Genomic DNA, 24,692 nt, shown 5'->3' with positions numbered 1-24,692 from the left:
CTGAGGGATATGTTTTATCAAGTTCCAGCAGTGGAAAGGATGAGTTGTAATATCATTGCTTCAGTCTTTACAGTTAACACTGCTGCTCTAGCATGAGTATGCCAAATTCAGGAAATTTTTGGCATGACCTTAGTAATCCACCAGTGCCTCCTCAAAGGAGAGGGATGTCTTCTCTTTATCCCAGCTACCCAGATGCTGCATGTACACCTGGCTTTGAAGAAAAGAGATTGAGTGTATTCTTGATCCATACAGTTGAAGCACTACATAGTCACGGGTTACTCTTTTGAATCAATGTGGATATAAATATTAAATGAATGGATCTGATGAAATTGCTCACGTATCTGTTTAGTAAGATGGAATAAATAAAAAATCACAGCTTTGAATGGTAGTAAACAATTTCTGCATGCATCAGTGTGAGATGTTTATTCTCTTGAAATTACAGACATCAAGGTGCATTTGCAACACATTCTGTGTTTCAAGAATATATTATCTCTATTCACTATCTTCACACTACAGCTCTTATTCAGGAAAAAAACTACTTCTTCCCTGTTTTTTATTTCCCAGTCATTTATTTTTTTTTTTTGGAATTTAATTAACAAAGATTAATAAAGCTATCTGACATGAAAAGGTAGCAGTAGTCTGGCAGATTCCAGGTTGAGGCATGGATTGGCATCATGAGCCAGTCAGATGACACTCCTCATGGTCAGGTGCCCTTTTACTGATTCCATATTGCCTTTGTGTTCTATGCATTTTGAGAATGGATCCACTACATTTCTGGAAAGATAATCTTGGTCTTTGATTACATTGTTTGTATAGAACAGGTCTGAGAGCCTAAACAATAGCCATCTCCCTTTCCTGACAGATAACAGTGTCAGTTTTGACACTGTCAGTGTCAGGTGATGAAGACTATCATCATAAAGCATCAGGATTTAGAATATAAAATTTTTCAGTGCACTGTCTTTGCAGTCTGATTTAGAGTTTATCACTTGGTTCCAGCATCCCAGAAAGCTGAAGACTGCTCTGTTAGTAACAGGGACTCTGGAATTAATTGGCTTAGTCTGTTAGTCTCAGTCGAAAGGGGCATGTGGTGGATGAGCAATGGTTGGGGTTCAGTTTAAGGTTCTATACCCAAATGAATCCTGTAACTCCATTGCTCTGAGAGATCATTCGATTCTGGGTACTTGGCTTTTTCTGAGGATGAAGTCTGACTTGGGCCACTTGTGTGCCTACAGAAAGGTAGTCCTTAGCCAGGTCAATGATACAGTCATGTATCATTAGGTGACATTAGATGTCACCCTGCAAAGGAAGCCTTAGCACTCCTAACCTCAGCAGAAACACAGCATACTGTCCTGCTAACAGGAATCCTAAGAACTTACATGATCTCTCACAAGGTTTATTTTTGGCTTTCTTGGCAAACTCAGCTGCCCCTGAGAGCTCATGGGCATGAGCTCATGAAAGCTTTAATTGCCAATTAAGTTTGGTGCAAGGCAAAGCAATTATTTGCTAAGTAAGTGGTGGATTAAAGAGTCATGGGCATATGTCTTTTTTTACCTCTTTCCCTGGCATACTGTCCTTGTTCCTACTCTGATCTTTCTTAAATAAGATCGCTTATGTCCATGATAGCTCCTAAATTAAGTAGAAGACTTCTTGAAGAAAGGAATGTGTTTTCATGTTGCTGTGAGTGCTAGGGTGGAAAAAATATTTTTTCTGATTCTCAGTAAGTCTGAAAATCCAAAAGAAAAAGGAAGTACTTAGTTTCAAAATAGTAAAACTTTTATCAGTTAAGTGTCTTTTCCAGTTCAGTGTGTATGTATAGCTTTTCATTCGCTGTAAAGAACGTATTTTAGTATACCATCTAAGTCTACCAGTTTGAAGGATGACTACAGTTACAGGGACACTAAAGCACTATTAGTATGTTCTTCTGGAGGCTTCTCTATCAAATGTTAGTAGCAAAAATTCTTGGAAAAGAATTTCCATTTACCCTGCCTGAACTGATTCATTAAAAAAAATACCCTAAGAGGAAAATTACATTCTTAATGGTTCCTTTTAGAAGCTTAGTTAAAAAGGGCTATGAAGAAATTCTTTGGAGGCTTGCTTGAATCCATTTTGGTGAGATCTTGCTGTTCCCTGACTTAAGAGGTCTCAATCTTTGCAATCCATGCTTAGGGCTTAGGCTATACACTGGTGTCTACTTATGTTTAGTCAGTCTGCTCCTCTTCTGAGACAGATGAGGTATACTAACCAAACAGGATCATTATGATAGCTCTCTGTTGTCACAAAGGTGAAATAGCAGAACTCAGATGTAGGAAAGTTGCCTATGTCTTCTAACTGTGTACCTGTAGCTATATGCTTTATCTGAAGAATCTTGGAATCTGACTTGGAATCAGTGGTGGCTTAAAAAGGATGTCCAGAAAATCCGAATCTACCTCCATCACTGGCTTGAACCCTTAGTCTTTTCTTGGATATAATTGCAGGGGCAAGAGCTGCATGTTGTCATCTGTGAGTATATCTGGTACTGGCTAGCATTAAGAACTCCAGTTTCTAATGCTGAAATGTTCTTGAAGTTTTGCTTTTTGTCCTCAAAAGTGATTATCTTAACTTTTACGCCTCAGGAACTTCTACTGGCTGCTGAACTCCTAAACCTTTCCCTGACCTGAAGAAACATTTTGTAATGGTATTTGTTACCTGCAGGCAGAGAATTTCTTGTTAATTTCTTCTCAGTTTTAATCTTGAAGCCTCCCAATAGCTGACACTCATCACAGAGCTTTTCTGCATGTCCAGTGCTGAAAAATACATAGAAATTCATATTTGACACCTTTCACACTTCCATTAGAGCATCCCATTGCTCCATGTCCCCTAGCACTAAGTGCAGTGCAGCACAGAGGTTTTTGGATGTTTCCTTTGCCCAGAAAGAGTCTTCTGTTAAATCATGTTTTTGAACATTTTAAATTTGCTTGCATTGATCTTTATTTTCTTTTAATCCTGTGGCCATCTTCCAAGAAGATAAACAAAAAAAGTACCAAGATCTGCGGGACTTGAATACTTACTGTTGGTTTAGCTTGACCTCCCACTGTCAGTGAAGCAAATGATGGGCATCTGTCATAAAAACTGGACAAGAAAGTACACTCCTGGTATCATTACTGTTATCTATTCATTTGGCATGTTTACCAGTGCCTTTTTTGTTTGTTTGAAACCTTTGTAGGCTGATGTAGTGGGATCTCTACCAGAATGTTGGCAATGCTTATAGCCAGCAGTCAGCACCTGTTTATGAACTTCCATACTTACTCTACATAGCACACGTGGTTCAGACAGTGTTGAGAATCTTCCCTTTAGAAGGAGACCTGCTAAATTTTGTTTGTGACAAGGTTTTACCCTTCATCAGACATTCCACTCTGATGCCTCTACCTTTGAAAGGGCTCTCTTGCCAGGTTTTGAACAGGACAGCTGTATCCAGGTATGCTCCTTTGTTTCCACCACAGGAGCCTGCAGAAGAGGCTGGTGCTTTGATTTCGGCAAAACCTTTTTGAATTTGCTACAATATGCCAAAATACAAGCATTTTAAAGCCGTGGCATGCTGCAAATCATCTTCTTTTACATTACATAAGAGAGTGATTGGCCTGTCAATCAAGAGCAGTTTAGCTGTCCAGGGATTGGACACTTGCAGATGGACAGAGCTATTTCAGATAGCTTTAAGAGACACTGTTTAGGACTGAAAGGTTTCATGAACACTTGGACTTCATAAGAAATGCTAATTAGAATAGAAACTTTTAGTACTTCTCAGTAAGGACTAGCCTCCCTGCCTCAGGCTGCTGTGGAAGCTTCTCTGTATTGGTTTTGGCAGCTGTTTTTCAACCCAGCCACCTTCAAACAGTGATTAGCTACATTCTTGCTCCTTCTTTCTTTCTTTGGCTGAGGTAATTTTTTCTGGGGCCCATCACATCATATGGCTGATGGCCTGAAGACATTGCCTGCACTGACAGAAATTATGGCATCGTTCTCTGGTCAGTTATGTCCTGTGAAGTTTCTTTCTCTCTTAAGGGGGTGTAATATGTTTGCCTTAGAATATGGACTGTTACTGGTACTTATTTTGGTTAAGGTTAACATCATCTTCTTCCATTGTCCCTTCTATCTTTGTACCTCTAGACATACCAAACAAAATATTAAGTCTGAAATTTAAAAGAGACCATTTCATAGTTTTGGTATACTACATCTAATACATTTTAAATTTGTAAAAAAGTGTAAAGAGTTGATGATTTTTTCTTTCTTTTTAAATTACTGTTTTATGTCTTCAAATTCATTATATTAGGAATGTTAAAATGAAGTGTTGAATAGGTTTTTTACCACTGAAAAGATAATTTTATTATTTTGTAATTCCTTAGAGGAGCTAAGATTAGAGTGTGTCTTGTTTTAAGTCAGAAATTAGGGTAATAGCATGAGTGGAAAATATTGCAAGTGCCAGTGTGCATGGAACATGCTACTTTACACATAAAATGCAAATAGATGTGACCAGGGAGCTTCAAAACAGGTTTAGATGAAAAATAATCTTACACTGAAAAAGAATTTCTGTTATGTGTGGCTAAATGTTAATGTCATGCAGAGCTATGAGTATTGTGAATGCCTGTTAGAAAACTGATTCCCAGACTGTAAGTTTTAATTAATTCAAATGTCATGGATTGTCGTAGATCTGTCTGATTAGCAAGCTGCCAGATTCTTACTGCTAAAATACTGCAAATTCTATTTGCAGTTACAAATGCCTTTTAAAAAAGGCAACCTTATCTATACTTACATGTTGAAAAGGTCCATTGTGTATCACCACCCTGTACTAATAAACATTAAAAGTGGCTTTATTTTTTGTCATTTCTTTACAGAACAAAAGAGATGAACATCTTTTGAAAAAAAGAAATGTTCCTCAAGAGGAAAGCTTAGAAGATTCTGATGTTGATGCTGACTTCAAAGCAGTAAGTTCCTTGATTCTGGAATTACTTTTAAAACTTTGGTGATGTCTCTAAACAACATATTCTGTTATCTTGCAGTTATTTGAAAGCAAATTTATGAACTGATACACTGTAAAAAATAAATTTGCTTGTATTAAATGTTTAAGTGGGCCATAATTTATCAGCAAAATTACTAAAACTTCTATTTTTTACTTTTCAAGCAAAATGTAACACTAGAAGCTATACTTCAGGTATGTTACATTTTAACTTTTTTTTTTTTTTTTTTTTTTTTTTTAACTAGAAGGGTGTGTTCTGTGCATTTTTAATTTTTACTGGGTTTTTAAATTATTTTTTCAGAATGCCACAAGTGACAACCCAGTGATCCAACTGAGTGCTGTCCAAGCTGCAAGGTAAAGATGAATAAAGATATGGAAACATAATTTATACATTCTGGGTTTTGTTATAAAAGTTACTTACTTTTACTTTTGATTTCACAGAAAACTCCTATCCAGTGACAGAAATCCACCTATCGATGACTTAATAAAATCTGGAATTTTACCAATTCTGGTAAAATGCCTAGAAAGGGATGATAAGTAAGTATTCTTTTAAAAATCTTCACTGTTACTGGAAATTTGTATTTAAAAAAATATCATTTTTTAAAATGAAACTGAGGATTCCAGCACCATATAATCTGACACAGTGGATCACATTCCATGATAATAAATCACAAGTTCTCCAGGAATATTTATTCTGCCACTGAAATGTCATTTCATTTTTTAGAGCTTGTTTGAGCTTATCCAGCTGATGGAGAAAACCTTACTACATTTCTCATTAGTTTTTAATATTTCAGTCTTTTACCCGCTGTTTTAAGGAACCTGCCACGGACTCGTGTATTTGCGTGAAAGCAGAGCATGTGCCTGGTTTTGAACAGGGGTCTTTTCCAGGATACAGTTGTCTTTTCCATTAAGATTATTAGCTTAAGTTTCTGATTTCTTCTCACTGCAAGGTGTGTTTCCTTCTGGCTCTCTGCTGCTCTCTTATGTGATGGTAGAACATGGTGAGCATGCTCTCTGAGTCTTTACAGGAAAACAAAGAGCTTTAGTAAAGAAGGTAGAGAACACTGAGCATATAGCTGCAAGCATTTAATGACATGTAAGAAACAAAACATGCCATGTTCAACAAATCTTGAGCCCCTGATTCAGATAGATAGGGATTAACACAGTTCAGGCAAATATTTTTGGCTGTCTTTGATCTCAGGGAGACATGAATGTATTTATAGTATATTTTTTTCCTCAATGTTTTTTCTGCAGCTATGAGAGCTAGGAACTTCAGAAATATGGTTTGGTATTTTCAATGTATTTTGATGGCTGCAAAACTACAAACTGCGAGTAGGGTTTTTTTTTTCCAGCTTGTTTAACAAAACAGTTGTTTAGAAGGCAGCTGACAATAACATTCAAATCAGGAAAGCATTTTAAAATGGGTCATGAATGCTTGTCTGCTCTAGAAGTGGATGGTTCAGTGCTTTGAAAATTCTTTAAATTTGAATCTTCTGCTAGGTGTTGTATGATTTACTCTTTCAAATGTTTAATAAGTCTTTCAAAATTGAACTCAACTTTTTTTAAGCAATCCTTCTAATTGTGATTGCTATAAAATATTTAGGAGAGTTAAGGAAAAGACTGAAAAGACTTTGCATAACAAATGATTAAGCTGTTGTTTGTGATACACTTGAAAGCTTATCATGAGAGAAAGAAAAAAGGGACTAACCTAAAACTAGATTTTTAATGCACTTGATCCTAAAATTTAAAGGTTTGTAGGTAGGTGCTGACAAGTATGATTCGTTTTTACCTCCTGTTTAATTCTTTTGCAATCCTATCCCAAATAAAACCACAAATTGCTTTGAAAATTAATACACTAGAAAGTTTAAAAGAAGCAGATACTTATGACTATATATAAAACATGACTGATAAAGAGACAAAACCTATGGAAATGAAACAGTCACCTAATAGTAAATATTCTCTGTTCTTCCAAAATCCAGACACTTACAGTTGTGCTAATGACTGTGGGCTGTAAACTCTTTGATAGCTTGTAGAACTTTTAACTTGTATTTCCTTGAACAGCAGTTTTCATGCAAACTGTTCCACTAAACTACTGCTGGCACAGCCAACAATTGACAGACATTTTGGAAGAGATATCCTCCCAGCTCTCATGACATTTCTAACTAATTTTATCAGTGTTTAATAAGTCAGGTGTGATACTACCTTTTCATACTGATTCTAGATCTTTCTCATTTGTGATGGTGCAGAAAAATGTCTGTATCCAAGTATACCAGCTTGCACTTGGTCTGGAATGTAATGTTTGAAGAATCAAGTTCAGTTGGCTGTTTGGATTTTTCTGTTGTTGTTACTAATATTAATTCAGAGTGATGGGTGGTGTACAAAAGGTCACAGAATGCAAGATCTCTCTTTTCTTACTTTAAGAAAGTATAAAATTCTTTCGTTACAGTCCTTCATTACAATTTGAAGCTGCATGGGCATTGACTAACATAGCATCAGGCACTTCTGCACAGACTCAAGCTGTTGTACAGTCGAGTAAGTATTACAACTTTGAGTTTTTGGGGAGGAGGCATTGGGGTGGGTATTGTGGGAAAAAGAAAGTATTTGGATAACAAATGCCATTTCTTATCAATACCATTAAAGTAATAAATGCATGTTTGTCCTAAAGATTTATTGGAGATTTCAGAGAAATTTCTATATTTGCTCTTAAACATTAATCTGCTTGTCACTAACAATTAATGTTAAGGATCCCAGACATGATTTTCCCATAAAGAAGATAGAGAATGACAGATGATACAATAACTATGACAAAAATCTTAGTCCTTTCTCATTCTTGGTTTGATTTCTGAAATCATGTAACATTAATTGCTCTGTCGCTAACATTTAAGTTAGGAATTAATTCTTTCTGCCTCAAAGGTGTGTTCATAAATCTTACTAAGGGTGTTAAATAATCCAGTTATGTAAGGTTGCACATTTAAATACACTGTTAAGAAAATTACTATCCTTTCCCTTGTCTGTATGATGAGTGTCTCCTGTCCACACAAGTTTGTTGTGCTGCTTTCATTTCTTGTTTAGCCAGACAGTGAGAAAGGAAAAAAAACCTCTAAAGTCAATTGAAGATAAATTATTTTTTCAGGATTATATCTGTGGTTTTTTATGGATCAGCATGCTTAACCTAAAATCATCACCTTTATGCTAAATACAATATGTTGTCATTAAACAGTAGATTATAGATAAGCAAATATATAATAAACTGTCTTGACTTACTCATTTTCTCATGTTTTATATGGGAAAATGGTGACTTAGTTATTTGATTTTTTTTAAGTATATGAACCTACCTTTCAAATGAAAATGCTGGTTTGTATGTTTTCATGGCAAATAAAATAACTGAAAAATCATTAGATTCTGTATAATTAAGATATTGGAGCAACAGTATTATTATAATTAGTAGTAGTAGTAGTAGTAGTAATATTGACCAAAATAAGATTTGGATAAAATGATCTTACCAAAATGACCTCTGGATAAAAATCCAAAGGCTTTAAAAAAAGAAAATCAGTATCTTGAATTTGTTTCAAAAATTCCTGATGTTAATTGGACATCTCTGTTTTCAGGTTGCTCTTCTGGTGTCTAAGTATGTTTGAAAATCTACTCCCAAGTTTTTTCTTCCTTCTCAATGCATTCATTGCTTAGTCATTGTTTTCTTTCTTTTTTGTGTCCTATGATGTTGTCCTGTTTGAGTGAAACTAACAGAAAGGATGTTTATAGTACTAGCTTTGCAGGGAAAAAATCTCAAAGTAAAAATTAAAACTAGAATAAATGTATGTACAACACAATTAAAAGCATTGTTATCTGAACAATTGCTAGAAGTTCAAGCTGGGACATGTTTCTCCCAAAATCTGTTTAGTTAATGCTTGAAAAGAAGAAAAGTTGCTAAATCAAAAAGCCTTTTACTCATGAAGTCTTGCTGCTTTGACTGGGAGATGACCAAGGGAAAAGAGTCTCCCAGCTCTTCTCTCTTTAGATGAGGAAGGGTTTGAGGAAACAAAGCAATAGACTCTTGCAGCTACAGAAGAGGCTGATGCAGCCTTAATACAAAAGAAGGCAGCCTCCTGCAATCAGGAGGGACAGATGGTGCTCAGAAGGCCCAGCAAAAGAGGAGAAGTATTATATGCACAGAATAGCTCTTGGCAGGAGCCAGTTTAGAGCAGGAGTAATTAATTTTTTGAGAGTGGTAGGTCAGATAACCTCAACTCATGCTCTCTCAGGTTGTCCTCCTGCCTGAGTGCTGTTATGAAATAACTTCATTCCTGGTTTTGAAAGCATACCTGGGTTGCAGTGTGATATAAACTACATAGTTGACCCTCTTCTCTGAAAAGTATTGAATGCATATATGGCTGAATTGTAATCTCAGTAATTGCTGAGAAGGAAGCTAAAATATTCCACTTGAGCTAATGGAAGTGGGATGATTATTACAATAGTGAGAGTTCTTAAGCAAGTGTGTTGCTGTCCCTGCTTGTCAGTTATAGGCAATGGCTGAATCACTCATCTGGGGTGGGGAAGGAATTTTAGGTTGTCTTTATCACTCTGTATTTTTCAGGAAAACGCATCAGAGTTTTGGCTTATTATTACTTTACATTATCAACACAATATTGATTCACAGTTGCTCACAAACTGTGTTGCACTTTTTACAAATTTGTGAAGCTATTTTTGCAAGAAAAAATACTCTTTAACAGTATATAAATTGATCTAGTTTATTCAGACTATAGAATAAGTATGATCATATATAGATTTGAAAAATTGCTGCAAGAATTACTGTCTTTCAAACAGTGCGGGTTGTCTGAAGGAAAACAGTGCATGGGAATAGTAGTGGGATGATTTCCTAGCTCTATCAAATACATTTAATTCCACAGAGAATGATATCTCAAATCAGTATCATTTCCTTAAATTGGTATGTTGCTGGCATTATATAAGAGCAAATTAAAACGTGTCTTGAGACTGGCAGATGGATGTAAATCTTCACTGCATATGGAAACTAACTATAGCCACCTCTTGGGAGGAAGCTATTTTCTTCAAGTCAAGTATGAAGCACGTTTGCACAAGTAGCCATGTCATTCTGCTTGGTATGTGTTGTGATGCTCCATAACTGGAAAATCTGAATTACCAGGACATGTGCATACTGGAGGGTCTGCCCATCACTTTGAGAAATATGGGGAAATGTTTAAACGTGAGAAGCATGGTTGATTAATAATTCTGTTCTCAAGTCTGTTTTTCTCTTCTCTAGATATATGTAGAAACATTCAGCTCAGGTTTTGTGCACCCTTCATAATATAAACATGTATAAGGCATGGTGGAGAATGTATTTTGTGTAAATCAGTGAAAATGTTGCTCATATACTAAGATCCAGTATTAAACAAATCCAATCTTTGCATTCTGCAGATGCAGTACCTCTCTTCCTGAGACTACTTCATTCACCACATCAGAATGTTTGTGAGCAAGCTGTCTGGGCTCTCGGAAATATTATAGGTAATTTGTTGTTTTAATGATTTGAATTCAGGGAGCATTTCATTTTAGAGCTTGACTTTTTGAACATTGGCATTATCATAAGAGACTATGTTTCCTCTGAATTCTGTGTCTTGATAAGATTTTTTTTGAAGTATATAATATGGCCAGAATTGCGTATGTACCTCCTGGTTTTTTTCTAAATAATAGTATCACTTGCTGTGCAAAATATTAACAGGATAAATTTTGTGTTTCCTAAAATATACATACATAACTTTATGTATGTATATTTAGTTTAATATGACCTTTCAGTAGTAGACTATTGGTGAGGAAACATAGAATTTCAGTATCCCAACATGTCATTGCATACATTTCAAGATTCTCCATTTTTAATGTAATTTCTTTTGCAACAATTTTCATTTCTGTAGGTGATGGTCCTCAGTGTAGAGATTATGTCATATCACTGGGAGTTGTCAAACCTCTTCTGTCCTTCATCAATCCCTCCATTCCCATCACCTTCCTTCGGAACGTCACATGGGTCATTGTAAATCTCTGCAGGAATAAGGATCCCCCACCGCCTATGGAGACAGTTCAGGAGGTAAATAAAGAATTATGAGACAGATAATGTTTTATACTCTGGGCTGGAGGCCAAATATTTTACACTGTCATACTATGAATTTTTGCATGTCTTTTGTCCCTGCGCACATGTTGTGCCACTCTACCATTTGTTAGATGGAGTAATTTGACCAATTTGGTGGTTCTTGCTACAGCTGTAATAAAAATACTTGTAACGTCTGAAACTGAGTGAGGCTAAAGTGATGAGCTATACAACAAAAAATTAACACACTAGAAAGCATTACATGTTTTCACTAAAAAAAAAAGGCTACAATGTGCTTCTTTACATAGAAGAATTCAAATGTTATTATTTTCAGCAAGAGGAAGTGTAAGTAAACTGTGGCATGTAGTGTGGTTTTTGTTTTGACTCAATGTGCACATGCAATCAATGCCAAGTCCCAAGCTGAGCAGAAATCCTGAAAATCCTTTTAAACTGGTAAACAGAGCAAATGCTCAGCTGATAGAGTCGGCACAGTTAATGGAGCTATTTGACTAGAAGTGTAATTGTAAGTAAAGTTCTTGATTTTAAGATAAATTCAAAAGTGTAGATAACAGTTTTTGAAGCCATGTGAAGTATATTACTTTTAACAACTCAACTTTAATGGAATTTTAAAAATGAAGCAGAAAAACAGGTTAACTTCTACAAGTAATGCTTTTCCAAATAAAATATGTTAAAGTAGTTTTACCATGGCCAAATTTTATATTTTCCCCATATGGGTTTATAAAAAATTTAAACTTTAATCCAGGAGGTTTATATGTTGCTATTAGGATTACAATTTTATTGTATGTGATAACAAAGCTTTTACAATAGCAGCAGGGTGTCTTATCTCTGTTATTTGCTTGTTTTCCCTCAAAATACAGTCTACATTCTGGAATCTGTATCTGGAATATAGTACAGTCTCACATTTTCACAAATTTGAAATACAGATAATACAGATATTTTTATACATACTTTGAGGGGATGATGAGCTGCTGGAAAATGTGTGATTACAATATACTAAAGCAGACTCAAGCTAAGCTTTGTGATTGCAATATTTGGATTCATAATTTTACCAACAATTTTTTCTGCTGTAATGACTGATGAACTTCTTTTCAGATTTTGCCAGCATTGTGTGTTCTCATTTACCATACAGATATAAACGTAAGTAATTTCTTGAGTTTTAGATATTTAGATTCTTCATTTTCTCTAGAAAGATAATGCTGCAGGATTGTGTTAAAGTAGTAAACTTGGCTTTGTGTGTTAATTTATTTATAATTAAGCCATAAATGCATAATTAAATATGAAGACTAATGTGATTGTAGTCATTCAGAGCATGAAAAAGAAAGCGCAAATACAGTTTCTGAAATACCTCTTTTAAAAGATGGCATTTTTGTCCTGTACATTTGAGATAGCTTTAAAAAATCTTCTTTTGAATTGAGCACTAGAAAATGAAAGTGCCAGCTTTACCATCAGCTGCATGTTAATTCTGCCCCAATTTATAAATTTGCACAGATGATACGTAATACGTGAAAAAAATTACATATAATTCTATATATCAGTCCAGTCAAATATTGTGGTCATAAGGGTAAACCTGACTTCTGTAACCTGTTGGGTGCCTGACTTTGCAACATTTAATTAAAGAAATTGCATATGAAAATACATTTAAACAAACAGCAATAAACTATTGTTTTGTGGCACCTTTGACAACCTTCATGTTTTTAATACTAAACCTTCAGTACATCCCACATTCCTGATTCATAAGTTTACCTGTATTTTTCCAAGTAATGTCCTAGGAAGTGGATTTACCTCATGAAGCCTTACATATTGGGACTTCAAAACAAAGATCTGTGTAACTGAGGAATATTGAGCTGCTTTTTTTCTACTTCTATCAGGACTTCCCTATAGTGATCTTTTAGTTTAGGGAAGAAGGAATTGAATGCTTGTGTTGGATTTAGGGATAAAACAAAGCGTAAGATCAGTGGGACTGTGATTTGTTAGTTCAATGCTGTAGTAGCAGTGTTTTTGCTGCTTTTTTAATGGTGAAGTGGGCTTGTCTCCACAAAATATTTGTACAGTTTAAGCTGGGATTTTGCCAGGGTTTTCCCAGTGTGATGTGAGTGGGAGACAGCACATGGTGACTTTTCAATGAGTAATTTGGACAAAGCTGAAGGGAATTCATTGCAAAACCAAATATACTTCTAACCTGTAGGCTCTTTTTCCCTGCCCAATTTTAAAGCTTTTGCAAGCAATGATTGTATGAGAGCTTATTGATGCAGGTATGAGACTGTGATGCCAGGTTTTGACTGATCTCAATTAGGGTGTCCGTCATTTTGATCCTGAGAGTCAGGTGCTAGTTTGGAGGTACCAGTCTGGTCCCAGCCTCTCCGTACTGGAGCAGCAAACCTATCTTTGGAGATGAGTCAGTGATGCAGGTAGGTCAGCCCACAGTCCTGTGAGCGCTTCTGGCGGCTGCTGCTCTCGTCACCAACAGGGCTGTGGGGCAGCAAACTGGTGAGGCACCATCTCTCACTGCTTCTGCTGCCATAGTGGCTCCACTGCAGCATGTTCTGCTGTCCCTGCGGCACAGGAGGTGAGGGCAGCAGCAGGCTGTGGCAGGAGAGCCTTTGGGCTGTGCTGGCTGGCATCCCGAGCTGGGTGGCAGCAGCCTGTGGGTCAGGATGTAAATCCTTCCTGTGTTTTAGTACTGCACTATTCAGCTATTCTCATAGCTGAAAATTTTAAATGGGTATCTCTTTTAAAAGTAGGCTAGATCTAGGTACCTCAACAGATTATGTCCTTAGTGGGGTCCAGATTTCTTTTCCTGCAGTTCCTAACATCATCTCTATGTGATGTGATATCCCTCTCTGCTGGCTTTGTTCCTGCTTCAGGTACTACCTTTCAATGACTAACTTTTGTACCTGTCTATTTTTGAGGGTTTTCTGACCATCCTTATCAATTCACCAGTGACTTTTTTTACTCTTTTAAGATTCTCAGATGGCCTTGCATGATAGGCATTTCTCTGTGGATTTTGCTTTGCTTGAACACTTCAACAGTTGCCACATTACAATAGTTGCTAGTCCTTCAGTTGGTAGAGGAACTCCTTTCATTTCCTGTGTTTTTTTAGTCTTAATATGAAGGCAGGAAGTGGCATACATCCAGACCTATTTGGAGTTTCACTTCAGAACTACACTATGGATCAGAAATGCTAAGGTGTCAGATGGATTAGAGACTTAAGGGAATTGATGTATTCCATAATCATAATTTGTTAGCACAGCTAACAAATTACAGCTATGCTAAGGAGGCTGTATTGGTATTTTCAGAAAGCTACTAGCACAACTACTTGCCTGAGCTGGTTGTCTTATCTTGGAACTGCAAATCAAGCCCAACAGTTTACCTTTGTAAGTGATATGTGATGTCACTTTATGCACCAAATGTGGTATTTAATTTAAAAGGAATTTGAGGACATACAGAAATTACTCTGATGGAACAAATGGCCCTGGTTTTAATAGTTCTACATAATAATGTAACACTACAGGTCTTATCACAGTCATGTTTTAGCTTTTCCTATAACTAAATTGCTTTCCCCTCTCCACCCCCAGATAAGTGGAATGTTGTTCACTAAATTAAGCCTTCATTATACGGATTTTTCTGTTCAATGTGTAAACCATGTTCTCTCCAATTTGTAGATTCTTGTGGACACTGTTTGGGCTTTGTCCTACTTAACAGATGGTGGAAATGAACAGATACAAATGGTGATTGATTCAGGAGTTGTACCTTTTCTAGTTCCCCTTCTGAGTCATCAGGAGGTTAAAGTTCAAGTAAGTCCAATTCAGTTGTGTTTGAATAGTTCTTTGTATGTTGTTTTCTAAAAAACCTTGCCTGACTATTTATTAGTGCAGTTAATGTGATGAACATTTATAGCTACATTTTGTGCAGGTAAAACTGAGGAAAAAATGTCACCTACAGTTGGGAAAAAGTATTGAAAGGAAAGAAAACTCAAGCAAAACAGTACTAACACAATTTTAGGTAAAGTGACAGGTTAAACATTAACTTCCGCTACGTGATTACCAGGGGTGCCTTCCTTTTGTAGTCCTAAAATATTTAATGACAACAGATTTTACATTTTCTGGAACTGAAGTAATATACACTCTTTTCTGGTGCTGTGTACATGGTTCTACGTGTTCTATCTGAATAGCTCATGGAAATCAGTATTTTGGAGCCTTTAGAGTATGGAAATATTTGCACGTGCTGAGTCCATTTAGTAAAGTAAATTTGTAATTAGCTGTGAAAGGTTAGCTAAGCTTACTTGATTAATTCTAAAGACAATGTGAAGCTAAAAGTTAGTTAATGTGTGCTGGTTTTTTTATGAACCATCCACTCTAATACGGAGCTCTTCTGTGCATCTGACATGTTTGTTTAGTTTGTACTTTGGATGAGATTAGACTGTCTTGAAATTTGTCAGAGTCGTTCACTTGATAAAAGAAGTCTCTCCAGTATTCTGTCACTTGTAAAGCATTTACTGACCAATACATAAAGATTTAAAGTCCATTTCTGAAATCACCTGAGGCTCAGTAGTTGTGAGGTTTTGAATGCCCCAGTGGAGAGCTGAACAGAGAAGTGAGCAGCCTCAGCAGACATAGAGCCTAGGAGCTGTTGTTGGAATTGTAACACAGATCAGGTACATGATGGATTAATCTTCTAAGGTTTTAATATTCTTTTAATTTGTAATCCTTGCACTTTTTGAGTTGAACTGCAGTGCATTATTTGTTCTGTGAGGTACTGTGTCTTTTGATGAAACAGTGTCCATTTTTCTGCTGTAGCTCAGAGGATGAAGTGCTAAATTGTATTTTGCAAAGTGTTTTTATAAAGCGATCTTAAAATGATCTTTGTTATAGTGTAAGTAACAGCAATGTCTTTAACATGCAATTTTTTTTCCTTCCCACTTTGGATATTCAGACAGCAGCACTGAGAGCAGTAGGCAACATAGTAACTGGTACTGATGAGCAGACACAAGTTGTTCTCAATTGTGATGTTTTGTCTTATTTCCCACATCTCCTGACGCATCCAAAAGAGAAGATAAACAAGGTATGATTTGCTTCTTGCTAACTCAGTAATTTTTTTTAAGAAATAAAACAGTAGCCTGTGGTATATTACAGGAGAATTTCCTACAGCTGTTATTTCCAGCATGTGAGCAGTTTTTATAAAGATGCAGCCTTTGAGGCTGGTGCTTAATTAGGACTGAAACCAAACAGCCATAGTGAGTATCTGTGCATTGGTGCTGATGCCTCATGCTTTCTGGGAGGACTGAAGGGTTTTGCTTTGGAGTGAGGTACTTTTCATTTGCAAAGTGAGTAACTGGCTAACTTCAGTTACAGTTTTTTCATTATTTTGTTTGAGTCCAGTGAGTTGCATAAGACTGATCCAGTTTTCCCACTCCACGTTTTCATAGTGAAGTTTTTTCACTTGTTCATCTTCACCTTCAAGGAAGGAGGCTGTATCACTGTCCTTTCCTGAAAATTGTCTCTAAATTTCATCTCCTTCCTTTTGGCAGAAATAACTTCACTGCTGCAAGGATTGGGTGGAATAGGGAGAGTTTGATGAAAGTGATCAGTGCCTCCTTTTCCAGAACTGTATTTCATGTTATCTGGTTTTTTTTAGTCATTGTGCCATCTTCCATTGCAAAGATGGTCGGGCTGAGGAGAAGGCTTTTTTGTTTAGGTTATGGGACTCCCACATATAGTGTATCACTGAGGAGAAATCTATTTGTGAGGAATCTCTATTTCTTCAGGCCCTGTCAGCTGTGAAGATCTCTGAAGAAGTTATCTTTGACAGTCAGACTGATAAACTGGTGTGATTTATTTTTGCCTGCCCTCTTAACTCTCACAAAAGAATGATGAAGAGCTCTTTTGAATGCCAAGGAATTATTAAAAAAAAAAAAAAAGTCCAGAAATGCTTTGAGTTTTGTTTCAAGTCTGTATTGTGAGAGGCAAATAGAAATAAAAGCAAGATACAGAGCCTTAAAAAAGTGGGAATCCCTCTTCTTTTCCTGCAGTGCTTCATTATTGCCTGCTTGCCACACCTTTTACTTAAGATTGGAGCCTTTTTAAGATGTTCTGGATTGTCAGTCCTTTTATCATAGCAGAAAGGTACTACTGAGCTGTCAGTAATAGGATTACTGGACAAGTAGTTTTTTATGATGCTTTACCAGTTTTCCTATTTTCCTTGTAAAACTGAAAGTTTAAAGCCTGTCTGTGAATCCAGCAGTACAAAGTGGATATAAGGTTTACACCAGTATTACTCCTCATCTGTGGAGATGCTCCTTGTGTGAGAGAGAATCTGACCCTGTGAATCAATCGTATGAATTTTACGTTGATTCCCTCTTGTCTTTCACAGTGCAATAAAAGTTTGTGTGCTACAAGTGCTACTGAGAGGCCTGTTTAGTGATTGCTCATGGTATGATTTTAGGTTTTGAGGTGGTCAGGTTTGGTTGAGTTCTTTTTTTCATCTGCTGACTAGTTTTTAAAAATGCTTTGCTTTTTTGTTTTATCCCATTGTAGGAAGCAGTTTGGTTCCTTTCCAATATCACAGCAGGAAACCAGCAACAAGTTCAGGCTGTAATAGATGCTGGGCTAATCCCCATGATCATACACCAGCTGGCTAAGGTCAGTCAAGCTATCAGCTATGCAAGTTGTCATCCTCTTTTTATAAATCTGACATGAGGAGTTTGTGATTTTTAATAAGTTTGACCGATGTTTCCATGCTGATTTTAATGAGCTAATTATTTTATTTTTCAGGGGGACTTCGGGACACAAAAGGAAGCTGCTTGGGCAATTAGCAATTTGACAATAAGTGGGAGAAAAGATCAGGTATGTGCAGTGGGATTTCAAGCTGTCACTGAAATGTTGCACATGCAGCTGTTTGTGTAAGAAGCATAGTGTTGAAAGCTTTTTTTGTTTGTTTGTTTTTTAATTATTTAGGTTGAGTACCTTGTACAACAAAATGTAATCCCACCGTTCTGCAATTTACTCTCAGTAAAGGATTCTCAAGTGGTACAGGTGGTGCTGGATGGCCTAAAAAACATCCTGATAATGGCTGGTGATGAGGCTAGCACAATAGCTGAAATTATAGAAGAGTGTGGAGGTAAGAGCTTACTAGGCTTTTAAAAAATTTAATTGGCTGGATGTTATTCTGTCTTCCCCTTGCTGCTGTTGGTGTTTACTGCTGTTGATGTTATTTAACATGGGCTATTTGAGTAAACAGGGGAGACTTTTTAATGAGAGACATTACTTTTTTTTTCTGTTTATTTCAGTTTGGAGATGACTGTGTAGATGCAGTTGTTGAAGGAGCTTCTGTAGCTTAGGTATTTTTTTAGGTTTCAATCAGAAATGTAATTCTTTTAATTTGATAATTGCACATACTTTGTCCTGCAGTAAAACACACAATTCTTGCTCTAGTTCATTGCCTTGAAAGCAGTTTTAGGATCATAATTTCATTACAGATGAAAGCAGGATGAGGAGTCTTTTCAATATCCAAGTTGCAGCATATGCTAATTAATGTATTTTAATAAAGAGATACTGAAGAACATAATGCACTGGAAGCTTTTCCCTTGTGTTATTCTATATCCAGTTTGAAAATGGGACTAGTGTTTTAGCTGCTTTGTCACCTTGCTGTTTTAACAGGCAACACACAAATGTAGCCACTTCTTTTTGGGGATACATAGAAAGCACAATGACTAACCCAAAAGTTATGTAATAGAAGTTTTAAAAAGTAAGACTTTTATCTAAACAAAGAGAAGACTCCCTTATCCATTGTTCATAAAACGGAATATTCCCTGACATGTAAAGTTCACTAACTAATTCTCTTTCCTCTTAGAGACAAAGATATCTGCTATGTAGATCCTATTTTCAGATAGAGCTACATATCTTATAGCGTGTTTCAGTAGTAATGTTTAATCATTTTTCTTATTTTTTTTTAAGTAGTCAGTAACTCTGGTTTAATCTTAAAAAACTCTTCTCCATTTTCTTTTATTCAGGGTTAGAGAAAATCGAAGCCTTGCAACAGCATGAGAATGAAGACATTTATAAACTAGCATTTGAAATTATAGATCAATATTTCTCTGGTGATGATGTAAGTATGCTGAAGATGGAAAAGTATATGTACTGTGCTCTTGGCTTAGTTAGTACATTGTCAGTGTTCCTCAGCTCCAGTGGTCACAAACATACATTATCTCCAAAGTCAGTTTTCCTTGTTCAGTACACAGTTTCCCTCAATTTAAAGTCTTTGAAGAGTTTCTCAATACCAGGACTTTTCTTCAGCAAAATCAAGAGGACTACTCTAGTTTTGCCTAACAAATTGATTGATGCTCATGTAGTTTTGTCAGATTGATGTGTAATTACTTGTGATTAGAATCTAAACAGTTCTCTGTCTCTCCTTTTTATTTTTTCATACATCAATCTTTGAAAGGGGCAGTGGATCCTTACTTTCAGATTTCTGTATTTTAACTTGTATTTGCTCAGTCTGGATTCTGCAGTGAAAAGAGTCATCAAAACACTTTCTGCAGCTGTTTGATCTAGACCATCTGGTATTTTGTTGCACCCAGATTAGGTATTTTGACCCTCTGGTTCTGGCTCCTCCTGCTACTGGCTGCTTATGAGTTCCTGAAGAGTGCTTCAACATGCAATTTGAAGACAAATTACCTTCTCTAGGCTGTCCAGGTTGTCTGTAGTCCTACAGCCCAGCAGAACTATTTTTTTCAGTTCTTCTCTTAAATTGAACTCTCCAGATGCCAGCTGTAACTTCAGGACTCAATATTTTCAATTCATGGGCCCATCATGTGATTGGGAAGTTAGTTATCAGAGGTTAAGATATATGAAAAGTTCCCTGTGCCTGTAGTGATTCTGTGAGCAGTGTCTTAGAGTCTCCATAGAGACTCTAAAACTTGTATCTAACTGAAGAGCCCAGTCTGGTTGATGTGGGTGGAAAAATATCCCTGTTGAGGTTAGTACTCCCTTTTGTGCATTTACTTTTTACATTAACACAATTTAATCTATGCCTGATGGGCTGAATATGCCTTCTTTACTCAAGAGCAGGACCTTCCTTCAGATTATTATATTATTACTGTGTTTTGGAGCTTCTGAAACTCAAAATTGTAGAAATTCCATAATTGCTCCAGGGAGACAAGAGATTGGTTTTGGTAGCCTGACTGGGCGTGTTAAGCTGGACTGGCCAGGAGCATTCTTGCCTTCTGTGCCTTCTGTCACTTCAGAATCTCCTGTATTCTCATGAGATATTGCTGGCTGCTCAATGTCTCTTCATTGCTAATCTCAGCTGTTCCTTTGCTGACCCCTGTAAAGTGCACAGCCTGTACTTTAGCACCATACCTAACAGTTTCCTGACTTCAGTTTCTGTATTAAAGGCAGGTGAGCTTAGGTGGGGTTACTTTGTAGTATCCCTGTAGAAGGCAGAAGTTCTAGTTTATCAAAACAAAAAAGTTTTGCAGAACATTCTGAAACCAGACTGGTCTTCATGTGGGCATGACAATGCAGATTGTTGCTGTCACAAAAGGTTTAAACAGTGTCATCCATAGTAAAGAGAGATTTTAAGTGAGTCAGTTCTGATGTGTGCACTGCTGCAGGTCCAGCCCTCAGAAGGCTGTTCAGAGCTCACACACAAGGGTTCTTTCCTGTTTCAGAATGCCACAATCTCAAATGAGGCTCAGACAAGCAGAGTCACTAATGCAGCTGGTCATTTGTAGCAGGATGGGTAGGGTTTGAAGTAGTGCATTTTGTTGCTGCTGAACATGTTATGTTATTTGCTATTCCTTGAGGCTGTAAATACCTAAATTCTAATAGCTCCTGAGGAAGTTGGGTGAAGTTGGCTGCTGATTTCTTTCACTCTATCCATAGAGCAATGAAGTAGTTCTTGTTTAAAACCAAATTCAGATTGTGTTTATGAGACCTATATAAAACTGCTCTGAAATGAGTAGTTCTAAATGCCTCAAATTGTGATAGGAGATAAGTATATATAAGTATTTTGATGAGCTGCTGATAAAAATATATTTTCATGTTGAAAGAAAATGGGAGAAAGTACAAAACTAATTTTGGAATCCACAGCTAGTGATTAGCCAACTCCAGAAGTACTAAAAATTGGCACTGAAAATTAAACTGCACAGCTAAAATAGCAACTGTTTTGACCAAACAGCAGCACTGTCCCTAACCATTACAGTTTTCTGTTTCCCTAATGGTCTTAGAACAGAGTTGATGTGTTGTCCTTTTAAACATATTTGGGGAATTGAATTGGAAAAACTGATCTAATTTTACTGGAATAATATTTAAAACAAAACAAAGAAACCCAAACCAAAAACGATGAACATTTGTGGATTTCTCTCTGTGTACCCAGTTATGCAGGAAGTCAGCTTCTAATGTGTTTCTGCTGTTGTGTTTTGTAGATCGATGAAGACCCCAGTCTCATTCCTGAAGCCACTCAAGGAGGTACTTACAACTTCGACCCAACAGCCAACCTTCAAACAAAAGAATTTAATTTTTAAGTTCAAAAAAAGTGCAGCTTCTCTTGTCCCACACCAGTACGAAGCACCACCAGATGGCTACCAAGTGAAGAAACAAAAGGCTCCAAGACACACACGCCTCTTCGTTTTGATGCTTCTAAAGCAAGCCATGTATTGGTCACTTTGCAGTTGCCAAACATCACTATCACATGGACTGTAAATGCATATGCATGATCTCTTAAACTGTTTCAGAATTCTTTTTAACAGTCCCAACTACCTTTTTTGCCTTTTTCCTGGTGCCACAAGCTGACGACCGCAATCTGCAGTTTTGTTAAGAATATTCCATAGTGGTGGCACATTGGCTTTCCACGGAAAAGTAGCTTCTTTGGAAAATGGTGCGCTGTGGATCAAGACACTTTGGTATGATGCATACATTTTGGAAGACTTTACAGGGGCCCAGTTTGCTCTGAGCCTCCATCATCGTCCTCCACAAACATATTTTCATAAACTTTATGTGGAAGAATAGATTCAAAAATGCAAGCCAAATGAATTTCATTGGTGAAACTGAAATAAAAGTAACTTATAAAAACACAACACTTGGCAATTGATTAAACACTTAAGTTTAAAACAAACAAAAAACTACTTCAGCTATCAGTAATTGATGTATGTTCATTAACTGCCTCAGAAACCAGGGTTGGAGAATGAACTGTAGATTTGGACTGGTAAAGCTTTTGCCATTATACCTAATTTTTGAGAACAGCGAGCCCTATTTGACCACTCACTTCAGCCTGTGTGTTCCTGCTGTTTTGAAGTAATCAAATGCTGTGCATGGTATTTTACCTGAGCTACAACCTGTTATGGACTTGAACTTCTGTTTAAGCTGAAAGCAAGAGTCCCAGACTGTAGAAAAAAAATTCTGTCCAAAAATGTATTAGTTAAAAAGAATCTTGCTTTCAACTTTCAGTAGTCAATATCTTCTGTTTTAAATTGATAATTGGATATGGTTGATTTATATTGGGTTTAAACTGTGGAGCTTTCATGTTTACTGTAATTTAGTCTTAAACTATTTTTTACTTAGTAACCAGTGCTTATGATGATGTGGTTGGCAACAAACCAGCAACTACTTAGAAGCGTCATAAAAGCTTCATTCTTGGAGTATTGGAAGAATAATTCACAAGTTAGTCTCAAATCTTATTCATGTGATTAAAACCATACAAACTGGTTGATGTGTGAGGCTGTATCGAAGCTGCCGTTACTCAGCGTAAACCTGATGTGCAGCGCACATTAAATAACTTTATATAAGGTATGTGAAGTCATTGCTTTTGGAAAATCGCCTGACCCAGTCACTTTCAAAGGGATTTTGGTATTGCTGGGGCGAAGATCGGTCATTTTGAAATTCTGTAAGCTATCACACAAACTGGTTTTGTTGCTGTTGTTTACTGGGTGTAATTTCCCAATGCATTGATGTGAAGGGATAGAAAAATCTAAACTAATTTAGTTATTGGATGTGGGTTGTATTTACTGTGATGAAGATAAGGACAGATGCCATCAGAGCTTTGTGGATCAGCTGTTTTTCCACTGATGAACAACACATAGCAGGTGTGCATTCATTAAATATATATCTGCCAAGGTGGAGCCACTTTAAAGAGTGAGTTGTCTTGTATCTCAGCTGGATACAAGCGTATGTTTAAACTGCAAGATTTTTACTTGCTAGATAATCTGTTTTAATATAGTGGTTTGGCCTCTGATTATTTATAGGTTTTATAAATTTTAGAATCAATTTCTCTTTAAGGTGGCTCAGATTTTTCAACTCTTGTGCACATAAAATTGAGTTGAAGTTCATTGTGCCTTTTTTCTTTTCCCAGAAGTTGAGTTGAAGCTTCATATGGTAACTGCATCCTATTCACACACTATAGTCTAAAATCTTGAAACTGTGTGGTGTTCGCTAAAAAACTAAACAATAAAAAGTCAAAGTTAGGTAAGGTCACAAAGTTTTTGTGAAATTAAGAGTTCCAACAGATGTTATTGTGAACAAATATTTCCCCCCTTCTAATTCAGTCTGGTCTCCTGTATGCCATATAGACTGATGCATACCCAGTTCAGCCTACACTCACTGTTATTCTGGAGATTACATACAAATTGATACTGAAACAACAGTTTTCCTCTACTGTAAAGATTCGATCCTTTTCTTGCACTCGATGCATTACAATAGAAGTGAACATCGGAGAACTGGGTAAGGCAGGACAAAGTGCTTGCTCAGTTCTTCCTGCTGTGACCTTATCAGCTTTTGATTGGGATTGCACCATTTCATAGTTAATAAAGGAAACAAAGTATATTGCTGCACTTTTACGTTTTCAGAACAGTGTTTAAAATTGCATTGTTTTTATTATTTTTTTAAACTATCAGTTAAAATAGACTAAAACGTTCTTTCAAAGAGGCATCTAAATGTGTTCCTAATTTTGTATATGGGCTTAGGTTTTGTAACCAATAAAAAGCTGCTATCAAATACTATAAAACATTCAAGAACTTATTTTGAAGGTTATGGAACTGCTTAGTCTTCATGGATTGACTTAGGGGTTTTTGTCTTTGACTAGATATTAGTTAGCAGAACTCCGCATCAAAGTTTGAAGTATGTTACAAGTATGAATAAAGTAAGCTAATGCAGTCATCTCTGAAACTTTGGATACAGAGTTTTATGCTTTGTATGGAGATGTTTCCCAGGTGTGTACAAGGGGCTGTGGTAAGTGGGTTGCAGCTGTTCCATGTAATTATTGAAATAGTGACTTCAGTTCAAAGGCTTGAAGATGGACCAAGAGTGTTAAGGAACTTCCACAGTTGTCCTCTACCTCCAGAAACATCCTTTCATGCTCTTGGTGCAAGGCTGATTGCTGATTTAGCATTAATTTAAGCTCAGGATGCTGCACAAGGGGGGCCCAACTCCTGCCCAGTGTGGGTTGGGAGGGAGTGTGCATCAAAGCTGGCCTTGGGCCAGACAGCCTTTCATGGGCAGTATCCCTCCCCCGGCACAAGTGACCCCATTGGGGTGCTGCTTGGGAACAGCTTGGAACTGTAAGAGACTTGCATTGTTCAGCAGCCTCCTAATTAGT

At 36.7% G+C, this 24,692-nt stretch overlaps 1 protein-coding gene across 1 annotated transcript in view; it reads left to right on the top strand.

Annotated features, from left to right (window-relative positions):
- KPNA3 (karyopherin subunit alpha 3) overlaps positions 1–22,806 on the top strand; it is a 44,596-nt gene extending 21,790 nt beyond the window's left edge. Inside the window, exons 3-17 of the mRNA XM_083884672.1 lie at positions 4,869–4,958; positions 5,156–5,185; positions 5,292–5,344; positions 5,432–5,527; positions 7,437–7,522; positions 10,424–10,510; positions 10,915–11,084; positions 12,198–12,242; positions 14,768–14,899; positions 16,038–16,166; positions 17,639–17,743; positions 17,876–17,947; positions 18,059–18,221; positions 19,114–19,208; positions 21,529–22,806. Coding sequence (XP_083740798.1) covers positions 4,869–4,958; positions 5,156–5,185; positions 5,292–5,344; positions 5,432–5,527; positions 7,437–7,522; positions 10,424–10,510; positions 10,915–11,084; positions 12,198–12,242; positions 14,768–14,899; positions 16,038–16,166; positions 17,639–17,743; positions 17,876–17,947; positions 18,059–18,221; positions 19,114–19,208; positions 21,529–21,627 — 1,452 coding nt within the window. The 3' untranslated portion in view covers positions 21,628–22,806. The remainder of the gene's footprint in view (positions 1–4,868; positions 4,959–5,155; positions 5,186–5,291; positions 5,345–5,431; positions 5,528–7,436; positions 7,523–10,423; positions 10,511–10,914; positions 11,085–12,197; positions 12,243–14,767; positions 14,900–16,037; positions 16,167–17,638; positions 17,744–17,875; positions 17,948–18,058; positions 18,222–19,113; positions 19,209–21,528) is intronic.
- Positions 22,807–24,692: the final 1,886 nt, after the last annotated feature.

This window comes from Zosterops lateralis (genome assembly GCF_965231275.1).
Source record: "Zosterops lateralis genome assembly, chromosome: 2".
Classification (NCBI taxonomy): Eukaryota; Metazoa; Chordata; class Aves; order Passeriformes; family Zosteropidae; genus Zosterops; species Zosterops lateralis.
The sequence above is the reverse complement of the archived record's forward strand: the minus strand, read 5'-3'. Positions and strand labels throughout refer to the sequence as shown.